General features: G+C 41.6%; 1 protein-coding gene across 4 annotated transcripts in view; it reads left to right on the top strand.

Annotated features, from left to right (window-relative positions):
- Positions 1-895: 895 nt before the first annotated feature.
- Positions 896-15879, top strand: part of HCLS1 (hematopoietic cell-specific Lyn substrate 1) — a 29232-nt gene continuing 14248 nt past the window's right edge. For all 4 annotated transcript variants that reach the window (XM_049877644.1, XM_049877625.1, XM_049877634.1 and 1 more), the window contains exons 1-3: positions 896-1003; positions 4375-4458; positions 5009-5082. In XM_049877644.1, the coding sequence (XP_049733601.1) occupies positions 4375-4458; positions 5009-5082 (158 nt within the window). In that variant the 5' untranslated portion in view covers positions 896-1003. The remainder of the gene's footprint in view (positions 1004-4374; positions 4459-5008; positions 5083-15879) is intronic.

Genomic DNA, 15879 nt, shown 5'->3' with positions numbered 1-15879 from the left:
GATATTTACTACATGCAAACCTCAGTTTTAAGTTTTAAGTGCTGTAAGCAGTGTAGAAGTAGAGTTTCTTTTTCAATCTTAACCTTCACGAGCTACATAAAATCAATTTCCCACTAAGCGTTTCTTGATCAGTATAGCCTATCCTCGAGTCCCTGGGGGGTGGAAATGGTTAACGTACTTGGCTGCTAACCAAAAGGTTGGAGGTTTGAGTCCACCAGAGGCTCCTTGGAAGAATGATCTGGCAATCTGCTTCCAAAAAAAAAAAAAAAAAAAAACTCAGTAATTGAAAACCCTGTGGAGCACACAGCTCTACTTTGACACACGTGGGGTTGAATGGCCCATCCCAAATTCTGAGTTGGAATGGCCCACCCCAAATTCTTCTCTGAATTCCTTTACTACAATAGATGCAGCTGCCTACCACATTTAGGACACAAATGCAGTACTATAGCATTCTCTTCATGTTTTCTGGTTGAATGTTTTGCTTCCCTGACTATAAACTCTGAATAAGAGCAGCATTTTCTATCACTTCCTCATGCTCCTCAAAGTTTGCAAAAGAGTAACCACAGGATCATTTAATCCTTTTAAAGTCAAGCCCCTAAGCATAAAGAAAGGAGCCCTGGTGGCACAGCAGTTAAGCACTCAGCTGCTAACAGAAAGGTCAGTGGTTTGAACCCACTAGCTGCTCTGCAGAAGAAAAATGTGGCAGATTCCATAAAGATTTACAGCCTTGGAAGCCCTGCGGGGCAGTTCTACTCTGTCCTATAGGGTCACTATGAGCCAGCATTGACTCGTCGGCAATGAGTTTTTTAGGTTAAGAAGGAACTGACTCAAACTTCAGGAAGTAGCTGTGAAGACAGGGTGGCAGGAAATGACAGCAAACCTGAATAACGGAACTGAAGCAGCAGCTCAGAATTTCTTGATCTGAGTGGCAGCAGCCAGAAAGGGAGCCGGGTGTCGTCTTGAGGAGCTGGGATCTGAGAGCCAGACACTCACACTATTGGAGGTGGGTGCGCTGAGCAGTGAGGGGAGTTGGGGAGCAAGAGAGGAAGTAAGAGGAACCTACCTGATAGGGGTGAGGGACACTGCTATTAGCCTTTTTAAGCTTTTATGGCCAGAAGGCCAGGATGTGAGTGGTTGCGGGTAATGAGCATCTGTGGATGGAAACAGAGGGAGGGCTAAAACCCAGGGGAGCAGAATTCAGCAGCCAGCCAGGACCCAGACCACACAAAGTATTGTCTGATCTCTGTTGACAATCTCCAGCCCTCCTAGGCACTGGGTTGAAAGGAGGACCACAGGAGATGAAGACAAGTCTCTGCCCTGGAAGAGCGTATGGTCTAGCCAGGGACATAAAACCCACATAGGAAATGGTGTAACTGATCAGGAAGCCCTAGCTAATGTACAGTTGTGCTGAGAACCAAGGTGAGGGAGTGCGTGGTGGTTCAGCTGGGACTAGTTTCTGTGATTGCAGGATCACAGAATCCCAGAATGTCAGAAATGGAAGCAACTTTATAGGTTAGCTAAGTTGACCCCTTCATTTGATTTTCCATCGGCAAAACTGAGAATCAACAATTATTCAGTAACTCGCTAAATTATTTGAGTCAATATTTGTGACTAGACTGGTGCCTGGCGCATGAGAACATACTTCACATTGATTCTCTTACCCGTGTTCCCAGAGGGGTGATCACCAGGTCTTCTGACTCCCAGCCCATGTAGTGTACTGATGCTCTAAGTCAGTCTCCTGTTGAGACCCTTGACTGTACCTAAGACTCATGCTCAAACACATTCCTCTTCAGTCTCCCATTTCTAGAGAGCACCTCTTGGCTTCCCTATTTCTGGCCAGTAGGTCAAAGATACCACATCATCTCTATGTCAGAAATTCTTCTCTTTATCTCAAGAATGGGTAAAAACTGGAGATTTCTGAAAGAGCTGGGCCGAGGCCTCGGAGGAACAGCAGGGCAGACGACAGGACCATTGGCTCTCATTGCTTCCTTATCACGCACAAATATTTCAGAAACTTCTCCTTTCTAGTGTCCTGTATTAAGTCCTGTTGCTGCAGCACAGTCCAGGAGCCAGGGCATGAGAAGCAGACAAGGGCGAAAGGATACAGGATCATAGGTCTCTACTACCTGCCCCAGGCCATAACCACCACCTTGGCAGGGGAGGCAGAGCTCTGTCTGCAGTGACTCACTACAGTCAGGTGCCTCAGTCAACACCTCCAGTGTCCTCTCAGCATCTCCTTTTCCCACTTTACACCCAAACCCCTTTAGATGGCGTTTCCAAGGGGTTGGTTGTTCAAAGAGCGTGAAAAGGAGAAGGGTGGAGTTTTCAAGTGGAAATAGAAAACTAGAAAGGAGAATCTGAGGGCCTACGTGACCAGACAGGAAAGTGTTTGTAAAAGGGACTCCCTTGAGAGACAAAGAAGAGCGCGGGAGAATGTCTGGAGAGTAGGGCGAGGTGTCTGAGCAGGGAAAGATGGGCAGGAAAGTTTTCAGCTAGCAAGTGGTGCCAGGGCTGAGAGGTCTCTGTGGAGTGGGTGAGCATTGTCTGCTGTCACCTCCTCACACCAAGGTCTGGGACCCACAGATGCAGAGTAGCTGTGCAGCCTCCCCACCCCGCGTCACCGGCAGGCTGACCTGGAGACGCCCCGCAGAGCAACAATTTGGCCCCCCTTCAAGCTAGTGTACTCAAAGTATTTCTTTTGCATTTATTTAGTTAATAAAAGTTGAATACCTCTGATGTTCAAAATACAGATTTTTACATGTTATGTTTTGAACAAGTTATCTTCTTTAGAGGTATAATTGAACTGTTCTTAAAAATTGGAAAGAAATGACTTTCCGCCAGTGAATAGTGAAGTGCTTCCCCACGCGTTGCTCAGGGTAGGAATTTCAGCTAACTGCCCCTAATGACCTCAAGCAGCTGTCCACAGGCTATCTCAGAGAGGAGGTGGGATGGTACTTGGACTGGGTGTTGGGAAAATTCTCAATAGAGTTGTGTGGGTTGTAGAGAGGAGTGTAGAGGCTGTTCACTTTGGCAGGAACTGGACCAATTTCTATTTCGACAACTATAAAAGGAATCATCTCTAGAAACCTGTGCTCTGTGTGCCCAGCGCCCTCGATGGTCTTGGCTCCCCCACCCTTGCTCCTTCTTACAGATGTCATTCTGTCATTGAATACCACCCCAAGCTGCTGCCTGGCTGGCCTCTGGACACAGGCAAACAATCCCAGAAGTTTTGACATCCAGGTTATTTAGCAGTACCTACACCCAAGATGACTTCTCTCCAGACTCAGTTTCTCTTGATTAAGCCCCCCAAAACTGAGCAAAAGTGCCTTTTGTTGTTGTGTTGTAAAAATAGAGGTAACACAACATTTGCCAATTCAACATTTGTCACTTGTACAAGTCAATGAAACAAATTACATCAATCATTCTGTGCAACCATCACCAACATCCTTTGCCATATTTTCCATCCCCATAAGCAGACTCAGTGCTAACTCTCTAAAGTGTTAAAAAGCTAAGGTGTGCCTGATCCAAGCCATGGTGTGCCTGATCCAAGCCATGGTGTTTTCAGTCGCCTCATATGCATGCAAAAGCTGGACAAGGAATAAGGAAAACCAAAGAAGACTTGATGTCTTCGAATTATGGTGTTGGCAAGGAATATTGAATATACCATGGACTGCCAGAAAACAAAAACTTGGAAGAAGTAATGCCAGAATGCTCATTAAAAGCAAGGATGGTGAAATTTTGTCTCACATACTTTGGACATGTTACCAGGAGGGACTAGTCCCTGGAGAACGACATCATGCTGGGTAAAGGAGAGGGTCAGTGAGAAAGAGAAAGACTCAGTGAGATGGATTGACACAGTGGCTGTAAGAAAACAAGGAGCTCGAGAATAACAACGATTGTGAGAATGGCTCAGGGCCAGGCAGTGTTTTGTTCTGTTGTACATAGGGTCGCTATGAGTTGGAATCAACTCGATGCCACCTAACAACAATGCCAGCTAAACAAATATCCCTTTCTTTCCCCTTCCCTCTCACTCCTTGTAACCACTGTTAAGCTCTGATCTCTATATATTTGCCTATTCTAAGTGTTTTTTATTAGTGAGATCAACAATATTTTTCTTTTTGTGATTGGCTTATTTCACTCAGCATAATGTTTTCAAGGTTTAAAACTCCCACCTGCTGTCCCTCAGCTTTTATTCTCTTGCAGAACAGAAATATATATATGTGTGTCTATCTATCTATCTGTCTGTCTGTCTGTCTATCTATCTATCTATCTCAAGAAACATTGAGGCTCTTTTATTACTGGTTTCAGCATCCTTTTCTTCTCTACTCTTGATGCTTTTTTGTCCTACTTATTCCTGCCTTCTCTCCCCCTCAGATGTGGAAGTCTGTAGTGGGGCACGATGTATCTGTCTCTGTGGAGACCCAAGGGGATGACTGGGACACCGACCCTGACTTTGTGGTGAGTTTGGAAATAGCTTTGCTCAGTTAAGGGGAGGGGTGGCATCTGGGCTGCTCTGAGACCTCTGAGGGGCTTGGAACACGACAGCCTGGGACTGATACAGCCCTCAATGTGGGATTACTGGTAGAACAGTTTGCTGTCATGAGTAGAGCACACATGATAGCTGGTGTTGAGGATGGAAGGAAACAGGTGCGGAGGAGTTGGACAGTGTGATTGCCAGGCTATGACAGGCTATGGTGAAGTAAGGAGCAGGTTAACATGGGTCTCCTTTGGTCTCTGATCCAGAAGTTGGGCTGGACATGTGTGATTTGGAGGGATTGAGAAGTTATAGGAGACCTGGAAGGAAAAGTATGAGGGATATAGAGCCGGAAGGGAGATTTCTCAGTTCACCAGTTTAATTTTAGCATGGCATCAGAGTGGAGCCTGAATAATGACCCAGACTGAAGGAGGCAGATGATACAGGGGACATGGAATACATACATGTCAGCTGTGTGTCCCCTAGTGTGGCACAACTCTTCCCATCGCTTACTCTGAGTGCTGTCTTTTGCAGAATGACATCTCTGAGAAGGAGCAACGGTGGGGAGCCAAGACCATCGAAGGTTCTGGGCGCACAGAACACATCAAGTAGGTGCCAAGAGAACTGGAGAGAGGGAAAGGGGTTGTGAAGCAAGAGCCCAGGGGGAACTCAGAGACTCAGGAAAGGGTGGGAAGAAAGGAAAAAGAGAGGATAACTCAGGTCTATGTAGCTTTGTTTTTTCTTGAATCTGTCCCTGTGTGTCCCTGTATGTGTCATTGTGTGTTTCTCCACCCCTCCCCCACCAACCTATTATCTGTCTTTTGTTTCTTGAAGCACTATTTCCCCAAGTGGGTCTATTATATTAACCACCTCAAAAAAAATTTTTTTTTTCTTCCTTCATTAGGACATGAGGGTTTCAGAGAAGAAATGACTCATGTGCTGATGTTCTTTCTCTCTCTCTATCTGTCTATCTAGCTACATAAATATGTGTCTAGGGTATAGAGTGACTTCAGATGGACTAAGGTGGATTTGGGGCTCTGGTGGCGTAGCAGTTAAGAGCTTGGCTGCTAACCAAAAAGTCAGCAGTTTGAATCCACCAGCTGCTCCTTGGAAGCACTATGGGGCAGTTCTATAGGGTCACTATGAGTCTGAATTGACTCGACAACAGTGGGCTTTTTTTTTTTTTAAGGTGGATTCAGTAAAATGTCAAGGTGAAGAACTCATAATAAATGCTGTTAAAAAAGGGCAATATCCTACATGATCTGAATCATTTTTTGAATGAGAATATTTACTTGGATAATTGATAGGTGTTGAAATGGTAATATGAGGAAATGTGACACTTGGATAATTTAGTCACTAAAGCTATTTTAGCAATGATGTTTAGGGATCTTAAAGATTATAGTCCAATTTTCATTTTACCAACAAAAAAAAAAAAACAAAAAACCTGATACCAAAAGAGAAAAGGAACTCACTCATAGACATACCCAGCATTTTCTCTGGGATGGATCTTCCATTTGGATTCAGAAACCATCCTGTCTTTAATGGATTACTTGGGGTCATCTAACCTGGGCTGTCTGCTTTGGGTAATATCAGAATATCAAAACGTTGTAAAGTAGACACAATAAACAGGATGACAAGGACAAAAATGAAAAGTTAAACAACTGTTTACAAATTGGCAGAGTTTTTAGCTCCGGTTTAACTTTTGTCCCCACACTCCAGCAGCAGTGTTTTTCCCTCGTTTCCCCCTAGATTTTAAAAAGCATCAGTGAATGACCATACTGTACAAGCAACACACTAGAAACTTGGCACATGTTTATACAATTGGATAATATTCAGTACCGTGCACTACTGAATCAGACATAATGGTTTGTCTTACCAAGTAGCTGTAATGAATATTATTCTTCAAGAAACCAAGTAATTCTGGAAGCAGTTGGAGAAGGAAAAAATGGAACAGGTTCATGCCAAAGGCTTCCTGATGTCTGCCTGAAGGTTCATAGACCCCAAACTCTCAAGACCCCTTTCCTCTTCTGAGTGAAGGCTGCCCAGCCCGAGTATCATGGAAACTGCACGGATGAGGCTACCAGTGAAAACCCAAGTCAGTTGGTGCTCCACGTGTATCACAGTAGAACTGTACCTAGAGTTTTCAGTGGCTGATTTTTTTCAAGTAGATCTCCAAGGTTTTCTTCTGAGGTGCCTTTGGGTGGACTTGAACCACCAACCTTTTAGTTAGCAGCTGAACTTGTTAACCATTTGCACCACCCAGGGACTCCAAGAGGAGGCTACAAGCTCTTCTTTCACCTTTTGCCTCCCAGTGCCTGTCTCACACACAGTGGGAGCAGAGCATTTTGAGGAAGACTTCTGAATCCCTGCCAAGACTCCCATGATCTTTCAGAAGGGGTTTGAGTTTGGGTATCAGATTTAGAGTCATTTACCAGCCCTGCCCCTACTAGCTTTGTGACCTTAGACACGTAGCCTCTCTGAACCTCAGCTCCTTTATTATCAAATGGGGGCAATAATAGCTACCGCACAGATTTATTATTCAAATTCAATGAGACTACATATGTTAATGTTTAGTGCCATACTTAGCACTTGCTATCAGTTCAATATTTTAACTTTTCTTTCCTGTTAATATAGGTTGGTTTAATCTGATTTCCCTCCTAAAAACCTAACAAACATGAAACAGATGACAGCCTCCCTCCATCCCCCACGCACTAGGTGGTGTTAACCACGATGCTGTGCTGCACAACTCCAGTCTATGGATTCCTCTGACTGGTTGGTGCCCCTTAGGTCATACAACATTGTGTCCTGGATGTTTCTTGTTAACCTAACTGGATCTCTACCTGGTGGAATAAATGATGGAGATTATCTTAGTCATCTAGTGCTGCCATAACAGAAATACCACAAGTGGATGGCTTTAACAAAGAGAAATTTATTTTCTCACAGTCTAGTAGCTTACAAGTCAAAATGCAGGGCGTTGGCTTCTAGGGAAAGGCTTTGTCCCTCTGTCAGCTCTGGAGGAAGGTCCTTGTCCTCTATCTTCCCCTGGTCGAGAAGCTTCTCAGGCACAGGGCCCCGTGCCCAAAGGACGCACTCTGCTCCTGGTGCTGCTTTCTTAGTGGTATGAGGTCCCCAACTCTCTGCTTGCTTCCCTTTTCTTTCATCTCTTGAGAGATAAAAGGTTGTGCAGGCCACACCTCAGGGAAATTCCCTTTACCTTGGATCAGGGAGGTGACCTGAGTAAGGGTGGTGTTACAATCCCACCCTAATCCTCCCGACATAAAATTACAACCACACAATACTGGGAATCATGGCCTAACCAAGTTGACACATATTTTCTCGGAGATACAATTCAATCCATGACAGAGATATTTACACAAAAGGCCCTCTCTTCTCATTTACCCAGGCTACCAAAGTGTAAAAGCCCAGTATCTGCCAGTAACTTAGCCAGGTGACCTTGGGCAAGTCACTTTTCCACTGATTCTGTGTTCCTGTCAGGGTCAAAAAGAACCCCAGAGGACCTTCCAGTATTTAGTCTCTAATATTCTGGGATTCTGTCTGGTAGCCCATCTTTAAGGTCAGATGAGACTCACTAAGGTCCTTGGAGGGGAGGGGAAGTTGGAGAGAAGAACAGTAGCTGCAGAGCTAAGATGACTCAAAGCAGGAAAAGGAAGTGGCTGTGGTTCTCTGGTCTTGAATAAATTTAGTTTGGGGAGTGGTTTGGTGATGCAATGAGTAGCTCAAATGAGTTTCTCCAGCTTGCGTATGTTGGATATAGGAGACCTGGGCCAGGTGGCGCCGAGCAGCTTAGTGTTCCCTGGGAATTGCCCTCCATCTTCTTCTCATCACTCTTGCCCACTCATTCTCTTCGGCACTGGCCTTTTTCCTTGACTAGTTAAGAATCCTTATTACTCCAGGATAGTATGACTCAAGCTCTCTAGGGTAAAGGACCAAAGGACCAGGTTGTTGTTGTTTTTTGAAATCTGTCACAGACTGATACTTTGGCAAAGTAGAATAAAATTGAATTGCTGGAAAAATGAATTAAAAAAAAAGATGTAGAAAGCACAAGAGCAGTTTTTTAATTTAGGTTCAATAGGCAAAATTACCATGTCAGATTGCTACAGAAGTTTCCAAGTGCTTACTCTCAATTTTTATTCTTATTTCACTGTAGAACAGCAACGGGCTTGTGGACCACACTTTGAGTAGCACTGCTCTAGTAGAATAATTTTTCGTACTTCCTGAAACCCATCTGGCCTTTAGGTTAGATCCTTAACTGAGCCATAACCCACAGGATATCTGCTCAGTAACACTTCAAGTGAAAATGAAGAATGGTGTAGTGTCAAGAGTACTGAAATAGAAATCTTGAGGTCTGGGGACTGGCCCCAGGCCTGCTATAAAAGGGCTCAGGGAATGATTTTACCACTCTGTCTCTATTCCCCAATGGTGACTGGAGATAATGGTACCAACTGTGTTTATCTCACAGAGTACTGTGAAGATCTATGTATATAACATAAGAATAATACCTAACATTTATGGAGTTCTTATTACATGTCATGCAAAATGCTAAGTGCTTTGCACTGCCACGTTTAATCTTCAAAACAACCCTATATCATAGATGATGCTGTTATCCTGATTTTAGCAGATGCATTGATGCTTAGCAATTTGTCTAAGGACATACAAATAGTAATTTGAATTCAGTTCAGTATGACTCCACGGGCTGGATTCTTGACCACTATTTCATATTTGTTCTGTATCTAATAATTATAATATTGCATGCCCACAATTCTCTTATTGAAATGGAATGCAAATTCCCAGGAGCTAAGCTATTGCCTTTCCTCAAGGCTGCTGTTCTGTTTAGAATGACTTTAAGTGCATTATAAACAAAAACACTGAACCCATTGCATAGATTCCAATTCATAGTGACCCTGTAGGACAGAGTAGAACTGCCCCATAGGGTTTCCAAGGAGCAACTGGTGGATTCGAAAAGAACTGCTGTCCTTTTGTTTAGCAGCTGTAATGCTTAACCACTGTGCTACCAGGGCTCCACGTATGTTATAGATTGGCCTTGATAACATACTGCCATCATACTTGTAAGCATGGAACTCTATAGGAGTGCCCCCAAATCTATCTTTCATTTAATGCTTTCTTTTTTTTTTTAATGGTTAAGAAACAACTTTATTGACGTATAATCATTTTCAGTAAATAACTCGATGAGCGTTGAAAAATATACACCCATGTAGCCACTAGCACAATCAAGATATTGAATATTTCCCTGACCACAAAAAGTTCCCTTGTGCCTCCCTGCAGTCAATAACTGTCATCCCTACCCATGGTTGGATGTGAGCACTGATCTCCTTTTTGTCCGTATACATTAGTTTTACCTGTCCTAGAATTTTATGTATTGGGATAATACAGAATGTACTCTTATGTCTGGCTTCTTTAACTCAGCGTAATGTTTTGAGATCCACCCCTATGTTGTGTGTATTCGTCTTTCGTCCCTCTTCATTGTTAAGTAGTATCCCATTGTATGGATATAGCACAGTGTGGTTTTATTTATTACCCCACTAATGCACTTTCGGTTTGTTTATAGTTTGGGGCTATTACAAATAAAGCTCTATAAACATTTGTACAGAAATCTTTTTGTTAATATATATTTTTATTGGGAAACAACCTAGGAGTGGAATTGCTGGGTCGTACATATGTCGTTATTGTCAGGTGCTGTCAAGTCAGTTTTGACTCACAACAACCCTATGTACAAAAGAATGAAACACTGCCTGGTCCTGTGCCATCCTCACAATCATTATGCTTGAGCTCACTGTTGCAGCCACTGTGTCAATCCATTTCATTGAGGGTCTTTCTCTTTTTCGCTGACCCTCTACTTTACCAAGCATGATGTCCTTCTACAGGGACTGATCCCTCCTGATAATGTGTCCAAAGTATGTGAGATGTAGTCTCACCGTCCTTGCTTCTAAGGAACATTCTGGCTGTATTTCTTCCAAGATGGATTTGTTCATTCTTCTGGCAATCCCTGGTATATTCAATATTCTTCACCAACACTGTAATTCAAAGGTGTCAATTCTTCTTCCATCTTCCTGATTCATTGTCCAGCTTTCACATGCATATGAGGTAACTGAGGCTTGCTTGGGTCAGGTGCAACTTAGTCTTGAAGGTGACACCTTTGTTTTTAACACTTTAAAGAGGTCTTTTGCAGCAGATTTGCCCGGTGCAATATATCATTTGATTTCTTGACTGCTGGGTCATATAGTGTGTGTTTAACTTTATAAGAAACTGCCAAGCTGTTTTCCAAGGAGCATTTAACATTTTTCATTTCCCATTAGAAATTTTTGAGTTTCAATTGCTCCACATCCTTTTCAGCACTTGGGATTGTTAGTATTTTTAATTTCGCCCACCCTGGTGGTGTAGTGGTTAGGTGTTACAGCTGCTAACCAAAAAGGTCAGCAGTTTGAATCCACCAGGTGCTGCTTGGAAACTCTATGGGGCAGCTCTACTCTGTCCTATAGGGTCAGTATGAGTCGGAATCGACTTGATGGCAATGGGTGGCGGTGGTGGTAGTGGGTATGCAGTGATTTTAATTTGTACTTATTTGATGACTAACTTTATTGAGCATCTTTTCATGTGCCATTTATGTATCTTTATATATTTTCATTTTGAGGGGTCTGTTCATATATTTTTTTCACTTTTAAAGTGGGTTGTTCATCTTATTATTATTTTGTGTTAAGAGTTCTTTATATATATTGGATACAAGTCCTTCGTCAGAAATACATTTTATAAATGCTTTCTTCCAGAGCGTAACTTGCCTTTTCATTTCATTAATGATATTTTTGAAGCACAGAAGTTTTTAATTCTGATGAAGTCCAATTTATCAAAAACTTTTTATGGTTATCAAAAGAGAACTACATAAATGGAAAAACATACAATGCTCATGGAGAGTAGACTCAACATTGTGAAAATATAATTCTACTCTTAGAAGAAGTACAACCAGAATGCTCATTAGAAGCAAGGATGGCGAGACTGTGTCTTACATACTTTGGACATGTTGTCAGGAGGGCTCAGTCCCTGGAGAAGGACATCGTGTTTGGCAGAGTACAGGGTCAGTGGAAAAGAGGAAGACCCTCAATGAGGTGGATTGACACAGTGGCTGCAACAATGAGCTCAACCATAACAATGATTGTAAGGATGGCTCAGGACCTGGCAGTGTTTCGTTCTGTTGTGCATAGGGTCGCTATGAGTCGGAACCAACTCGACGATACCTAACAACAACAAAGCAATTTACAAATACAATGCAATGCCGATCCAAATACCGACAACATCCTTTAAAGAGAGGGAAAAACTAATCATTAACTTATATGGAAAGGGAAGAGGCCCCAGATAAGTAAAGCACTATTGAAGAATAAAGTAGGAGGACTTGCACTACCTGACCTCAGAACCTACTATACAGCTATGGTAGTCAAAACAGCCAGGTGCTGGTACAACAATAGACACATTGACCAATGGAACAGAATTGAGAACCCAGATGTAAATCCATCCATTTTATGGCTGCTTGATCTTAGACAAGGGCCCAAAGTCCATCAAATGGGGAAAAGACAGTCTTTTTAACAAATGGTGCTGGCAAAACCGGATGTCCACCTGCAAAAAAAAATGAAACAAGACTCATACCTCACACCATATACAAAAACTAATTCAAAATGGATAAAAGACCAAAATATAACCAAAAACTCTAAAGATCATAGAAGAATGAAACACTGCCTGGTCCTGCGCCATCCTCACAATCACTATGCTTGAGCGCATTGTTGCAGCCACTGTGTCAGTCCATCTCATTGAGGGTATTAACAGGATACAAACCATAACTAACAACATACAAACTCCAGAAGTTAAGGTAGATAACCAGGATCTTCTAAAAATTAAACACTTAGGCTCATCAAAAGACTTCACCAAAAGAGTTACAAGAGAACCCACAGACTGGAAAAAAATTTTTGGCTATTACAAATCTGACCAAGGCCTAATCCAATTAAAAAATGAGCAAAGGAAATGAACAGACACTTCTCAAAGAAGACATTCAAGCAGCTAACAGACACATGAGGAAGTGCTCATGAGCATTAGCCATTAAAGAAATGCAAATCAAAACCACAATGAGATACCATCTCACCCCAGCATTACTGGCATGAATCAAAAAACAGAAAATAACAATGTTGGAGAGGCTGCAGGGAGACTGGAACTCTTATGCACTGCTGGTGGGAATGTAAAATGATGCAGCCATTTTGGAAAATGATACGGCGCTTCCTTAGAAAGCTAGAAATAGAGATACCATATGATCCAACAATCCCATTCCTAGGAATATATTCTAGAGAAATAAGAGCCGTTACAGAAAGAGCCATATGCATACCTGTGTTCATTGCAGCATTGTTCACGATACAAAAGGATGGAAACAACCTAGATACCCATCAACAGATGAATGGATAAACAAACTGTGCTACATGCACACAATGGAGTATTGTGCAACGCTAAAGAAGAGTGATGAATCTGAGAAGCATCTCACAACATGAATGAATCTGTAGAGCATTATGCTGAATGAAATAAGTCAATCACAAAAGGACAAATATTGTATAGGACCACTACTATAAAAACTCATGAAAAGGTTTACACACAAAATGAAATGAACTCTGATGGTTACGAGGGAGGGGAGAGTTGGGAATGGAAAAACACTAAATAGACAATAGGTAAGTGGTAACTTTGGTGAAGGAAAAGACAGCACACAATACTAGGAAAGCCAGCACAATACGTACAAGGCAAGGTCATGGAAGCTCCATAGACTCATCCAAACTCCCTGAGGGACTGAATTGCTGGGCTGAGGGCTGTAGGGTCTATGGTCTCTGGGACCATCTAGCTCAATTGGCATAACGTAGTTTATAAAGAAAATGTTCTACATTCTACTTTGGTGAGTAGCTTCTGGGGTCTTAAAAGCCTGTGTGTGGCCAGCTAAGATACTCCACTGGTCTCACCCCTTTGGGAGCAAGGGAGAATGAAGAAAACTAAACATAAAAGGGAAAGGTTAATCCTAAGGACTAATGGACCACAACTACCACACCCTCCACCAGACTGAGTCCAGTACAACTAGATGGCACCCAGCTACCACCACTGACTGCTCTGACAGAGATCAGGAAAGAGGGTCCCAGACAGTGCTGGAGAAAAATGTAGAACAAAATTCTAACTCACAAAAAAGACTAGACTTAATGGCCTTATAGAGACTGGAGAAACCCTGAGAGTAGGGCCCCAAGATACTTTTTAGCTCAGTAATGAAGTCACTTTTGGTAACTTTGTGATAAATGTTGAAATCAGTTAGTTCTCCAACTCTTTTCTTATTTAAAAAAAATAATGGAGATTTCTGTGAGAGTTTCAGCAATGCCAAATGACATAAAGCAGTCAAGTAGTAGGGAACTGAGGCGAGTCCACTGGATTTCAAAATTAAGGTGGGTGACCATATGATAAGTGGTCTCAGTGGAGGTGGGATGGTGGTATTCACCCAAATGCATGAATTCAGTCTTGTGATTAAACCCACCCCCTCACATAACAGAGTGGCTTCACTCATAACAGGCCCACTGGTCTTCAGTTCAGAACAACCCACCCGTTATAGAACTGGTACACACACAGTAATGAAAACTCCTTTTTCTCATGAGTCTCTCATGCTCTATCTATAGGTGATGTTGATGAAGAATGAATGAGTCAGACAGAACACTATCCCCTCTGTCCAAACACCTGCACCTTCACAAAAAACTTAGGACACTGGTAACTTTTAAGGCTATCATGTTGCTTGGTAACTACTCTAAGGGACTATGGTTATATAGTAGAAATCCCACAAATCCTGAATCACAGGATTTATAAACGGTAATAAGAGAACCCTGGTGGTGTAGTGGTTAAGTGCTACAGCTGCTAACCAAGAGGTCGGCAGTTTGAATCCACCAGGTGCTCCTTGGAAACTCTATGGGGCAGTTCTACCCTGTCCCATAGGGTTGCTATGAGTCGGAATCGACCTGACAGCAGTGGTTTTTTGGTTTAATAAAAGAACATTTTAATAAACCTTGTCATTTTAAAGATTTAAAACAAAAAAAAAAGACTTTTAAAAAAATTATTTCAAGACTTTATATTTCCACATACATTTTTGAATCAGCTAGTCAATTCTTAAAAAAGTACTTATTGGAATATTAATTTGGATCGTATTGAATCTATAGATCATTTTAGGGAGAATGAACCTCTTGAAGATATTGAGGTTTCCAGTTTATGAACATGGATATCTCTTCATTTATTTAGGTCTTCTTTAAATTTTTCAGAAACATTTTCAGTGTTCAGTTCTTGCACATATTTTGTTAAATTTATCCTCAATATTTCAAGTTATTTCAAGCAATTGTAAATGGTATTTATTTTTAAATTTCAATTTCCAAATGTTTGTGGTTAGCATGTAGAAATACAATTGGCTTTTATCTAATGACCTTATTGAATGCATTTAAAATTCTAGTAGCTTTTTTTTTTTTGGTAAATTCTTTAGGTTTTCTACATACATGATCATGTTGTCTGTGAATTAAGACCTTCGAGTTTATCATTCATCTTTGTGCTTTTAATTTTGCAGTAAAGACAAAATACCCAGCCTTTCTCATTTTTTTTTTTTCTCTGTATTCATCTTTGAGTTCCTAGATTTTCTTTGGTTTTCATAAACTATAACCTTTAAGAAACTGCTGTGTTATCAATTCCAAGGTTTTTTTTTTTTAATTGTCGTAAAAACATATAGAACACAAATTTGCCAATTCAACATTTTTCAGGTGTACAGTTTAGTTATATCAATTATATTACTCATGTTGTGTAACCATCACCCATAATTGTTGCCAAATTTCCCATCACCGTAAACAGAAAAATTCCAATGTATTTTAAAACTTCCAACAGGAATCTCAGAGATAAGGTGTCAAAAATTTCTTAGGCCTGTCATTTAGCACACTGAATTATAATTTTCGGTTTTCCCATCTATTTGTTCTACCTGACTGCTATCTCCATACATTTATCATCTTTGTATCCTTGAAGCCTAACAATGCCTGACACTCCAAAGTTGCTTAATTCATATTTATTGAATAAAGGAATGATATAGCTAGGACCCACGTGAAGTGGGCTCAGCTACGGCCTAAAAAATTTGGTAAGAAGTGGGGTCTACTCAGGCCTCGACATTTTCATTCAAATTACACCATCTATAGGCATGATCCCCTGACTGGCCTTGTGCTGTGCTGTCGTCCATTAGGTGGACATTTCTGCAACTCATTTTCTAATTGATTTTAAAAACCAGTTTCAGCTATAATATAGCTATGATCGAATCACTGGGTTCACTGAGGATTTTTGTGAATTTTTCC

The sequence above is a fragment of the Elephas maximus genome, chromosome 1, assembly GCF_024166365.1.
Source record: "Elephas maximus indicus isolate mEleMax1 chromosome 1, mEleMax1 primary haplotype, whole genome shotgun sequence".
NCBI classification, from domain to species: domain Eukaryota; kingdom Metazoa; phylum Chordata; class Mammalia; order Proboscidea; family Elephantidae; genus Elephas; species Elephas maximus.
This window is presented reverse-complemented; position numbering and strand designations above follow the sequence as displayed.